The sequence below is a fragment of the Myotis davidii genome, unplaced genomic scaffold (assembly GCF_000327345.1).
Source record: "Myotis davidii unplaced genomic scaffold, ASM32734v1 scaffold2621, whole genome shotgun sequence".
Taxonomy (NCBI): Eukaryota; Metazoa; Chordata; class Mammalia; order Chiroptera; family Vespertilionidae; genus Myotis; species Myotis davidii.
In genome coordinates this window covers 20,716-33,260 of record NW_006291205.1, presented here as the reverse complement: position 1 = coordinate 33,260, position 12,545 = coordinate 20,716, and the positions used below count along the sequence as shown (strand labels likewise).

Below are 12,545 nucleotides of genomic sequence, written 5' to 3'. Positions count from 1 at the left end.
TACATGCCCTTGACCGGAATCGAACCTGGGACCTTTCAGTCCGCAGGCTGACGCTCTATCCACTGAGCCAAACCGGTTTCGGCTGGAGGACTAGTTTTAACTTATTTATTTACTCTCTGGCTTACAAACGTGACATTCTCCTGGGAACTACCCTCCCCGGGTGCTTTTAGAAACCATGATGATGAGAAAGAGCTGCCACCACCGGCTGGTTGAGTGCTTCTCATGGTACTAAAGCCTAAGAGACGGGCGCGTGGGGGCACTCATGCAGTCTAATTAGAAAAAATCAGAAAGGCTTTCTCCATCTCTCTGACTGCTGGTCTCGCCCACCCTGCCCTTTTCTGAAACCCCCACGGGGCTACCTCCCAGGGCTTTAAAAGGCAAGAACCTCCTTTTCCATCATCGCAGCCCAAAGTGGCCTGGATCCCGGTGCTCTCATGTAAGTGCTTGTGGACTGTAACTGCTGAGGTTCACTCGCGTATTCCTGAATTTATGACCTGTTTGGTGCCAATCAGATGAGGTTATCAATAGAAAAGGTTACAGGAACTGCTCACAGAAACTATCCCTAAAATACTTCATTTTAGACAGTTGCGCAATGCAGGCTCTGGGCCAGTTCCCTCCGGCCTCCTGGCAATGAGGACAGAGGTGCGCCTATAGAGTGTATGTGTGTGTGGCGGCTTATTCACCCCTTCATTTGTTCATTCTCATCTTATAACACCAGTCATAGCAACCACCTCCTAGGTCGCCATGGGGATGAAATGAAGTAATTCTCACAAGCACACTTTTGTTATTACTCAGCAACCATGACAGAGCCTGGACTATTGATGGGTACACAGACTCTCCATACGGGAAAAAAACCGGATGGTGTATGTGTCAAAGGGTTAAATTCCGAGTTTTCTAAAGAGCTCCCTAAATCATGAGAACAGAAACTGGGTAACAGGTAGAAACAGACAGTCTGTGGGGAAGGAAATGTGACTGGCTTTTAAATGTGAAAACCCACTGAGCCTCACTGTCCACAATGGGACTGAGCACTTGTCTTGACTGAGGAATCATTTTTCATTGGGGAGAACAAGACATTTTCCATCATTATTGGGGCAGGTGTGGGGACACAGACAACCTCATGTATTAACGGAAAAGTCGATGAAAATCTGAAATGCATATGGTCTTTAGCCTGGCAATTCAACTCCTAGGGTGGTGGTTTTTTGTGTGCAATTATACTTCCGCATGCACAAAAATAAACCTGCTCACGAACACATTGGTTTTACTAGCAAAATTCCAGAAATAATGTAAAGATACTTTAATAGAGTATTGGATACAGGAATTATATATTTATATAACTGCATATAAACATACATGTAGGGTGTCCCGAAAATGTATACACACACTTTGAATATTTATAGAGGCAGTGTTTATGAAAATATATTTTGTTTTCAAAATTGAGCTACCAGCTATTACAGTGTGTATACATTTTGGGGGGGGGACACCCTGTACTTATAGAACAATAAATGATAATAAATGGAAGTCGTATAGGTGACATTGTGGAACTATCTCCTGGATAGAATTTTAGCAAAAAGGGAGATGCAGAATTCGTGTCCGTTAGGCTACCGCGAGTATAAAAATGTGTCCTCTTAACCCTTGTACATGCCTCGTCGGCCTTCAGAGGGCGCCCCAGAGCCTGGTAGCAGTCTCTGCCTCAGGCCTGTAACAGTAGAGAGAAGAGATGGAGGGGAACTAATTTTTATTAAATACTCTTTCTGCACTTTAGGTTCTGTGCTTTGAACATAATATTTGAGCATTACTCCTTCAAATAAATAAAATGCAATCCTTAGAGAGAGGAGAGAGCGAAGGTCCCTGTCCCCCAGGCATTGGTAGCCTCAGGGGAGTGGCCGGAAGAGCATTGGTGCCCAGGGAAGATGTGTGTTCAGCCTTCACTACTTGGAGGCCATGCTTTCTTGGGCAAGTCGCAGGTGCCCCGAGCCTCAGTACCTGCAAATGCAAAATGAGTGAAACGGGAGGAGGGATGTGAAAGGTGTTCATCACATGCGAGGCACCTCGGCTTCCGGCGCACCGTCCTGGGAGCCGGATTTTGTGATTATCTCCCTCAGAAGGAGCCACTGAGGAGGAGAAGTTGCTGAGCAGAAAGATGATGAGATACTGGGCCAACTTTGCTCGGACGGGGTAAGTACGCCTCAGGGGCCTCCCTACAGTTGGGCGCTTGAGGATGAAAAGCTCACCCCCATCCCCCAACACCCTCCAACTCCCCGTTTTTTCTCTCACTCCCAGGAACCCTAACGGAGCTGGCCTGCCTCAGTGGCCGGCTTACGATCAGAAGGAGCAGTACCTGCAGCTGGATTTGAACCTGAGTGTGGGGCAGGGATTGAGAGCGCAGAAGGTGGAGTTTTGGATGGAAACCCTCCCTTTGATCATGGCCACTTCCGGGGGGGCCCAACTGGGTCCTCTTTTCTCCCTCATCTTCCTTTCTCTGCTTCTGCCTTCCTTTTCCTCTTTTTCTCATGGAGCGGGTATCTCTGTGTGAATTTGCTTTTCCTCCTCCCGCTTCAATGTCTCCCGCTATCGTTGGCTTCTTTCTGTTGTTCAGCTACTTTACGGAATCGGCTGCTTCCGCTGATCCTTAGGGAATTCTTTGCAACATCAAAAAAAGTGCAATTTGCCTCGAAGGCTACCAGATCTCTTCAATACATCTACAGGGGGGTTGGCATAATGATGATCGTGTTATGCATATGAAATAAAAGCAGAATGTAAAATACGTGTGGGGAACAGAATTTAATTCTGGGCTAAAAACTACCCCCCTTCCCCCAAAACACACACACCCAACACCCAAGAGGAAGTAGACTGTCTATCACAGCGGTTCTCAACCTGTGGGTCCCGACCCCTTTGGGGCTCGAACGTCCCTTTCACGGGGGTCGCCTAAGACCATCAGAAAACACATATATAATTACATATTGTTTTTGTGATGAATCACTATGCTTTAATGATGTTCAATTTGTAACAATGAAATTGGGGGTCACCACCACTTGAGGAACTGTATTAAAGGGTCGCGGCATTAGGAAGGTTGAGAACCACTGGTCTATCAGAAAAGGTGTCTGCTTGTGTTACCTGAAATGTGAGTCTTCCAACCCCCCTCCAGGCATGTTGCAGGCACAGCCAAGCTTGGATGTCCTGACCATCGCTGGCTTGAACAGGGTTCTTCTGTGGCTCAGAGAGAGGTGGGGGAGGGAGGCATGCCAGCCAGCCTCCTTCTCAGCAATGGAAACCAGACACCCGCTAAGGTCAGGAACCCAGAAGTCACACTCCAGGCAGCAAGGTCAGGTCAAGGACACCAAGGGGAAGAGATGTTTCCCCGATGGGGTGGAGGCGAATTGATCGTTCAGGAAATCGACACTGGGTGCCTGCTGTGTACCGGCGTATCCCCTCTGGGAGACACGGTGAGCCAAGACCTGCTCTCCCTCAACTGGTGAGCAGACAGACGGAGCCAGCTTCACCCAAGTGATTATCTTACTGTGTATGTTTGTTCATTTCACTCAGTGGAAGTAAGGTGTTTTAAGAAAGTTGTAACAAGGAAATCTGCTTTAGATTGAAGTCTTAGGGCGCTGTCTCTGGAAACATTTATCATTTTAACAAGGAGGCATTGCCGTTAACCAGAAGATGGGCAGGGAGAATTATGCCTACCATCATTCAAAGGATGCACTTTTACTTTTTTTTTAAATGAGATGTCACTTAAAATGTATCTTTTTATTGATTTCAGAGAGGAAGGGGAGGGAGAGAGAGGGAAACATCAATGATGAGAGAGTCACTGACCCGCTGCCTCCTGCACACCAAACACTGGGGATGGAGCCCATCACCAGCGCAGGTGCCCCGACCGGAAATGAACCGTGACCTTCCGGTTCAGAGGTCGGCGCTCGACCACTGAGGCGCACAGGCGGGAGACGCCATTTTCTTTCCCTCCGTCAGGAGCCACGCGGAGTAGGTGGGGAGCCCCTGGGCGCAGGGGAGTTGGAGAGGCACGTCCGACCCGAGCAAGGGCGCCAGGAAGAGGACCCTGGCCTCAGGCCCGGAGCGGACCGGGAGGCGGGAAGGTAAGGGCACCTGCGTGCCTGGCGCCCGCAGCTCAGCGCGGGCACGGCCATGAGGAGGCGCCGGTGGGGGCTGGCGGTGCGGGTGCGCGGACACAGGAAGCTGCGTCAGCGGGGAGTGAGGGCCCCCGGGGTGGGGCCGGCGGGGACTCCTCACCTCGCTACTCCGCTCGCCTTTGTGTCTGCAGCCTTGGGCCCTCGGCCGCCTGTGCCTCCAGCAGCGCGTCACCTCCGCTTTCACTTATTATATCCACACCGTCCCTGTTACACCCTGATCGCAGGGGCCAGGCTCATTCATGTGTCTCTGTGACGGCTTCACGATGACGCACGGGCGACACAGAATGAGGGGGTTTCTGAGGCGCCAGTCACTTAGGGTTCACCTGGTTCATCCACTTATCGTCGGATTCGGGTCCCCAGAATGGTTCTCTTCAGCCCACATCAGGTCAAAGCATGGCTTTGGAACTAGCTTCCAGCTAATTTTAAATCCGGGGACTTTCACATTAAAGGCCGTGTTTCTAGTTTCTCCGGAAGAAGAAAAAAAGAGAGAGAACTATGAGCAGTGGGGCTGCTTTCTCACCTGTAACAGGGACCTCCGACAGCTCACACAGCACCTTTGTGTAAATGAGAGCAGCCTCTCCTCTCCACCCTCCGCAGGTGTCTTACAGGCTCGGCTGTCCTCACCCCCCCCCCCCCCCCCAGCTCTCAGCTTCCCAGGTCCCCACAATTCCCCCGAGGCCTTCTTCACTCACTGATAGTACCTGGCCTCGGGAGGTATTTAAGTTTGGACCCCTGACCCCTCATCCTATATAATAAAAACCTAATGTGCCAAGTGTCCAGTCCTCCAGTCGTCCATTCAGCCAATCAAAGTGTAATATGCTAATGATATGCTAAGCCCGCTCTGCTGCTCACTGTGACATGCAGGACACTAGGGGGCAGAGGGTCGACCATTCGCTATGACGTGCACTGACCACCAGGGGCAGATGCTCCAACAGGTCGGCTGGCTTGCTGCTGGGGTCTGGCTGATCGGGACTGAGCAAGACCAGCCTGACACGCCCTGGAACCCTCCCACAGCCTCACCCTGATCATGCACCTGTGGGGTCCCTCAGCCTGGCCTGCACCCTCTCGCAATCTGGGACCCCCTCAGGGGATATTGGAAAGCTGGTTTCGGCCCGATCCTGCAGGCCAGGCCAAAGGACCCCATTGGGGCACAAATTGGGCCTCTAGTTTTACAATAATCTGAAAAGGTGCAGGGATTCCCCCCAAAATTCCTTAGTGAGCCAGGCTGGCGTGGCCCAGTGGTTGAACATCGACTTACAAACCAGGAGGTCACCGTTTAATTCCTGGTTGGGGCACATGCCCAGGTTGTAGGTTTGATCCCCAGTGTGGGGCATGGAGGTCGCTGATCAATGATTCTCTCTCATCATTGATGTTACTATCTCTCCCTCTCTCCCTTCCTCTTGGAAATCAATAAAAATATATTTAAAAGTATATTTTAAAAAGAACTGCTGATTATTATTGTGTCATATGCATTTACCTAGTTGCTGAAGGATCTTTAAAAAAAAACCAGCCTGCACACCTGTCTGGTGTGGCGACATCAAAGTCTTTTCAGCCACTAGCCGGCTCCTGGGCATCTGTGGGCATCATTTGATGAACAAATTTGAGAATGAGTGCTTTTAGTTAAACTTCCTTCTGGCATCTGGAGGTGCAGGGCCAAGGCCATGCCCTTTTAAAATTATTCTTATGTCTTACAAATTCACTTCCCAAAAGGGTCGTGTCACTTCATATCCATGGGAAACACATGCATTTCACAGTCACCTCTGCTTTCTCATAATTGAGAAAACAAGATATTTAATTTCTTTCTAATTAAACATGTAGGTTTACAGAAAATCCTTTTCTTCCCCTCCCAAACAATCTTGGATCTGAATCACTACGTAAATCAAACCCAAATAAAACTGCAGAAACAAATCAGATGTTTTTGCCTGTGAATTTCCTAATATCCAGCAGAGGGCAGCATCACAAAAGGGGAAAAGGGCTTCCCTCCCAGGCTTTTAGGTGGGTGTGATGGGATGGAGCATAGAACCTGGAAGGAAAAGAACACGAGTCAAAACAGTTAAATTACCAACTACTACCATTTATCCTTGTCCCTTTCCCCTGGTGCATCTGGAACAGTGGTTCTCAACCTTCTGGCCCTTTAAATACAGTTCCTCATGTTGTGACCCAACCATAAAATTATTTTCGTTGCTACTTCATAACAGTAATGTTGCTACTGTTGATGAATCGTCATGTAAATATCTGATATGCAGGATAGTCTTAGGTGACCCCTTTGAAAGGGTTGTTTGACCGCCCAGGGGGTCGCGACCCACAGGTTGAGAACCGCTGATCTGGAAGGTGAGAAGGTGCTCTCTGACCTGAAAAGTCTGACTGGAAGCACTCGCAGGCAGAGCAGAGGCAGGGCCAGCCGTAGTTTTCTTTCCTGAAGTTCATAAGTCCCCATCAAATGTAAGCGCCACCTCCTCTCCCCTATGGCGCCCTGTTCCTCCCTTGGGCACTTTGGACTCTGGACCTTTCTGCCCAATCGCAAAGCCCAGGTCTCCTCCCCCACAGCCTCTGGGCCTGGCTGCAGGTCAAGGCTTTTCCCTGGGCAGAGGTGGAGGCGGGCTCACCCATGCACCCGGGGAAGCTGCCCTGCCTGGCGCTGCCCCAGACAACACGTACACAAGACAAACCTCCTTCCCATAGCAAGATGGACCCATTGGGCACAGCCATGTGTTCTGCTAAAAGTTTGTTTTAAGAGTTCGTTTTATTCCCTGGGAAGCAAGGGGATTTGTCACAGTACAAAGCAATTTGTTGGCAAAGAGACTTGTTCTCCATGGACGGGTCAGAGTTCAAGTTGGGCCTTTAAGGTTGGACAGGAGGATAGAGGCCAACAAGATGTGGTGGAAATAGCCATGGGGGGGGGCAGCCTAGTGGGCAGTGTGGCTGCGTTTGGCAAGGTGGCTGGAGCATACCTTGGAGGCCTAGAGGGTAGCTTTTAACCTTGACCTACAGGAAACAGACTTCTTTCTTTTCGGGGCTTGGGGGGGAGATGATTGATAAAAAGTGAATTCATCTACCCATATGGCTGTCCATCCATCCATCTATCATTATCTAATCTATCTGGGCCCCTTTATATAATTACACTTGAAGCTCTATATACCTCATGGAATTTCCTGTGTAAGAGCCAATATATTCAATATATGCTTTAGGTAAGGTAAATAGGATCTCTGTGAGTACATACACTATAGTCCTCATCAAAATAATTGCAGTTGACTATTTGCATTCTATTCTATTTCTAATACTTACATAGTCTTTAGTAATGTTTCTGTAACAGTCTTGTCTCCATTAGATAGTATGTTCCGAAGGCCTGGAACACATTTTTAAGTTTTTAATGGAATATAATATACATGTAAGAAATTATGATATAGAGTATAATATGATACATAGGTTAATATGTAAATTAGGGTAACCATATTATATCACATACTAGAGGCCTGGTGCATGAATTCATGCACCAGTGAGGTCCCCCGGCCTGGCCTGTGGGATCAGGCCAAAACTTGCTCTCCGACATCCCCCAAGGGGTCCCGGATTGCAAGGGGGTGCAGGCCAGGTTGAGGGACCCCACCAGTGCACTGGATCCCATTGGGGCTGGGGAGGGAAGTGGGAGGTTGGCCAGCCAGACCACAGGAGGGCTCCAAGGCATGTCTCACTCAGTCCCAATCAGCCAGACCCCAGCAGCAAGCTAACCTACCAGTCAGAGTGTCTGCCCCCTGGTAATCAGTGCACATCATAGCTAGCAGTTGAGCGGCCTTAGTATATCATTAGCATATTATGCTTTGGTTGGTTGAACAGATGACTGGACAACCAGATACTTAGCGTATTAGGCTTTTATTATATAGGATAGTTTAGTGATATATAATATATAGCATAGTATATATGTTCTATATATATTATATATGGTGCCCTCATGAATTGTCACTGACTGGTGATGCTTGCGTACCCAGCCCCTAGATCAGGGGTGGGCAAACTTTTTGACTCGAGGGCCACAATGGGTTCTTAAACTGGACTGGAGGGCCGGAACAAAAGCATGGATGGAGTGTTTGTGTGAACTAATACAAATTCAAAGTAAACATCATTACATAAAAGGGTACAGTCTTTTTTTTCAATAGTTTTATTCTGTTCAAACAGGCCGAATCCGGCCCGCGGGCCATAGTTTGCCCACAGCTGCCCTAGATCAAGGCACAGGAGATGGTCAGGATCCCAGCATCTGGAACTCAGGTCCAGTCCCTGCCCACCCTATCAGTCCAAGGTCACCTCCATCCTGACTTGTAGCAGCGTGCTGTCATCATCCTGGATGTTGTGCTTCATATAAACAGAATTGCTTGCTCCTGCATCTGGCTTCTTTCCATCCACATCGTGTGTGTGACAATGTCAGTATGTGGCTGCAAATTTTCATCATTGCTGTGGACTCATTATGTGTGTGAATAGGTCATCAATTACCCATTCTACTCTTGATGGGCACTTGGATCCTTTCCAGTTTCCGGGTATTATGAGTAGAATATTATGAATATTCTAGAACTTGGCATTCATTGACAACCTGCATGCCTTTCTTTTGGATCTTTATCGACCACTGGCTTTTCTGGGTCCCGGGCGGTCGTCTATGGCAACTTTATTCAACACACCCAAAGTTTCCTGAAATGGTTACACAAATGTGCCCTCCTTACCAGCAGACTAAGAGATTTCCGGCTGCTCCGTGTTGTTGTCAATACTTTGGTATTTTCAGAGGACTACGACACGTTCATTCTTATTAATGACTGGATATTTCCTTGATTCGTTTGGTTAGGTGTAACAATTTATTTACAAAATTGCATTCCACAAAACAAGTTACTTGATAGGAAGAGAGGGCCATGGAAGATCAGTTGGTAATACAAGAGCAGGGACAATGTTGTCCACTGCTGTAGAACAATTCCAGCATGTCATAATTTCAAGAGATTCACCAAAAGGTTGATGAGACTTGGGGACTCAACAGGGTTGAGTCACACATGTAGTCACCTTTTGGGAATGGCTAAAGGCATTTCCCCAAACCTGAATAGGATACATTAAATTGGTTGCTTGGCTGCCAGACAGTTAAAAGGCATCTTAATCTACATGTTATTGTCTCCTGCTGGCCAAACACCTGTACCTCCTGTAGGCTATTCCCCAAACTGACAATGCTTCTGTACCCTTTGAAATCTTACCCTTTGAAGTGTATTATCTCTGCCTTGCCTTAGGACAAATTGTGTTAATAAAAAGCAAGGGTCCTAGACAAGGAGGGAGTCTTCAGTTCCTTTAGCTGAAGGTCCTCTGACCCCCAGTGCCTTTCAAAATTATCTTTCATCTCCGGACTCTTTATTAGTCTCTGGATTCCTATGTCATCTACACACAGCCTTCTCTAGATTCCTGAACCCTTCTTGATGCTGGGACAAGAACCCCGGCAGTCCACCCTCAGGGCCATGAGGAGGGAGGTGGCCAGGCGTTGGCGTTACCAGGAGTCACCGTTACTGCAGTCATTTCTTGAGCTTCAGGCCACTGCCTCCTTTTGACCCTCAGATTTCTGGGCAGAAATCATATTATGTTACTGCTGCCAAGGCTTCTGATCTCAGTTATAATCAGGTGATTGGGTTCCCTGGGTTCAGTTCAGTTCTAGGACTGGCAGAGACCGAGCCCCTGTGGGAACGCTGCCCTGGGGCTGGGCCTCGGGGCGGAGAGCTGCACTCCCCAGGTGCACACATGGGGGTCTCTGCACCCCCACTTCCAGAGACTTCTCCATGTTGAATCCCTTTGTCCCGGGCTCCCTCCTCCCCATGAGTCAACTTCCACTTTCTCTGCTCAACAAACAGTGGTCATTGCCTTGGACTCTCCCAGCTTCATCCTGCTGTTGCCTTTGTCCCCTCAGCCATTCTGTTGGTATATGGCGGCGTGTGCCTTTCAAGACTTTATTTCATGTCCTTGAAGAAGAATTTGGGGATGGAGTGGAAATGAATGCAAGTGCTCGATCCTCCTTTATTAGGAAGTGGAGAACCTTTTTAAATGAATATTTAAAAACAGTGTTTTATGGGTTTCTACATTTTTCCTTTCCACTGAATTTACTGGGGTGACACTGGTTAACACACTGATACAGGTCTCAGGTGCACAGTTCTACAACACATCATCTGTACCCTGCATTGTGTGTTCACCTCCCCGTGCGGGATGGATTTTAATGCACAGCTAGCAATTTCCTGCCATAAATAATATCCATTCAATCATGGACTTTGACATTAGGGATTTTGTTTTCTAGTACGCAGCAAAGTCAATACATAACCGTTACATAAATGCTTTAAGGTGTGTTCGCACACCGTCTTAAATAACCTTGCATAACTCCAGGAATAAACGTACTCCACTTTGCTGAACACTGAACTTTTGTAGTTCTTTGCCTTCAATGATAAGAGCCTGATTGTAGACTCAGTCCCTGCTTGCTAGAACTGCTCTCAAGAGTTTCCTTCAGCCTTTTAAGAATAAGAAGAGGAGAAAGAGTAAGTCAGAAAAACATGTGCAAATTTAGGCCCAGAAAAGTTAAGATTGAACTATATTCTGGAAAGGGCTCAGCAAACTCAAATTGTTGTAGATTGTCTTATAGACATCTGGGCAAATACAGCGACCTCACACTAAAACGCGTTTTGTGTGTTTTCTTACCCCGAGGATTGCCAGAGCGCATCAGTGCCCCAAACTGTCCCCGCCTTCTCCTGGCTGTCCTGGGAATTAAGAGGTGACAAGGTTTGGAGGAGCAGAGAGGAAACATGTGAAACCATGAGGTAAGGGTGGCAAAGCCACGCCATGTAGATCAGGGGTCAGTAACCTCTGACCCATGCCCGAAATCCAGCCCAGCACCTATTTTTAAAATACAGTTTTATTGAGACACAGCCGTGCCCACTTCCCTGAGGGTGCCTACGTGGCTTTTGCTACCAGAGTGGAGTAGTTGCCACAGAGACCCTATGACCCCAAAAGTCTAAAATGCCTACTTAGCTGGCTCTTTATAGGAAAAGTTTGCCGACCCCTGGTAGGTCCCCAAGGGACCCTGTGGAGAACAACAGCACCCCAGTCCTTTTCATAAGCAAGAAACCAACCTCTGAGATTCTGGGACTCTCACACCATCATTTACCCTGATTTCACAAGGCATGCTTACTCAGCAGGAGCTAAACTAGGAGGTCCTAGAGCTGCCTGCTGGCGGCGGCCCCACTGGCAGTGGTTTGTGCCATGTCAGATGACCATCTATGCCCATGGGGGAGGGGGTGCAGCTCTCCTCTCCGGGACCCACGCCCAGGCTAAAATTCTCCACACCTGTTCTGTCCCAGTAGGTCCTAGGACCAGGTTGACCCCTGGGAGTCACCACCTAATAACGCAGCCTCAAGGTCATTGAGATTGGAGAACGTAATGTGATTTGTGCCCAATGATCTGAGTGTCAACAAGGAGAGGTTCCCTGAGGCTCAGTGAATTGGCTACAGTAAAGGTGACCCTTGATCAGGCCGGTGCCTGGTCCTCTAACTGGAGGTCATGGTGGTGGACAAGGTGTCCCTGCCCTGATGTTACTGACTGCCCACCGTCCACTTTTCCCATTGGGTGACTTATTTTCAGGTCTGCACTTTTGTAAATCAGTTAGCGGTGTTGTTACTTATCGTTCACTTTTTATGTTTGCCAACATTTTACTTTTTTAAAATGCAGTGACACACCTTCCATGCTCACCTTTATTTGTGGCAAGTCATCCAGGTCTTCCACGTATGGCCATGATGTAACATTTTCTTATTGAATGAGTGTGTTTAAAGTAAAAGACACTGGAGGGAAATTGCTAACAATAGTACAGATGGTGTGCTGACATGGCAGAAAGGGAATGTTAATATGAAAATAACTGAGGTTCCAGAAACATTGCTTGTCTTCTAGGCTCCACTGGAAAATTCACAGAATTCTAGATCCACAGAATTTTGGTTGGGAGTGGATGGTACATAAGCCTCTCTTTCTCCAGAAAGGGACACCGGGCCACCCAGTGGGCCCCACAACTCCTGGTCTGCCTGTGCCGTGTTCACCACAAAGTCTGTGCTAATTCATGCCATGATTAGTGGTCAAAGCCAAGTGAAGGGCATAGTAGCTCATGGGCTCACACTTGTCCAGTGCTTCCTGCGTGCATGCTCACCATATATCTGTTGAGTAAATTGATGGACATAGAGGGGTGGGGGTGTTAATTTGGAGCCCCTGGGGGTTTCTTCTCTCCTAAGACTTGTCTAGCAGCTTAGGAGTTAAGGCCAATTCCTAGGATTTTACTCTCCAGATAATCCATTTCCACACGGGAAACCTGAGGGAGCTCCCCAAGGGAAAGCTGTGTTCCCAGCCACCTCCCTAGGACAAAGG

At 48.1% G+C, this 12,545-nt stretch overlaps 1 protein-coding gene and 1 long non-coding RNA gene across 7 annotated transcripts in view; one reads left to right on the top strand and one right to left on the bottom strand.

Annotated features, from left to right (window-relative positions):
* CES5A (carboxylesterase 5A) overlaps positions 1–2,764 on the top strand; it is a 163,067-nt gene extending 160,303 nt beyond the window's left edge. For all 5 annotated transcript variants that reach the window (XM_015564351.1, XM_006764340.2, XM_006764339.2 and 2 more), the window contains 2 exons: positions 2,103–2,175; positions 2,281–2,764. In XM_015564351.1, coding sequence (XP_015419837.1) covers positions 2,103–2,175; positions 2,281–2,533 — 326 coding nt within the window. In that variant the 3' untranslated portion in view covers positions 2,534–2,764. The remainder of the gene's footprint in view (positions 1–2,102; positions 2,176–2,280) is intronic.
* Positions 2,765–5,796: 3,032 nt separating this feature from the next.
* LOC107183177 lies at positions 5,797–11,312 on the bottom strand. 2 transcript variants are annotated; one of them, XR_001513960.1, is made up of 4 exons: positions 11,270–11,312; positions 10,839–10,897; positions 7,434–7,494; positions 5,797–6,171 (listed from the first exon to the last, which is right to left on the bottom strand). It is a non-coding gene; the product is annotated as an uncharacterized LOC107183177 (long non-coding RNA). The 2 variants fall into 2 exon arrangements; XR_001513959.1 differs by lacking the exon at positions 11,270–11,312 and having other exon boundaries at positions 10,839–10,958.
* Between the last annotated feature and the right edge of the window lie 1,233 nt (positions 11,313–12,545).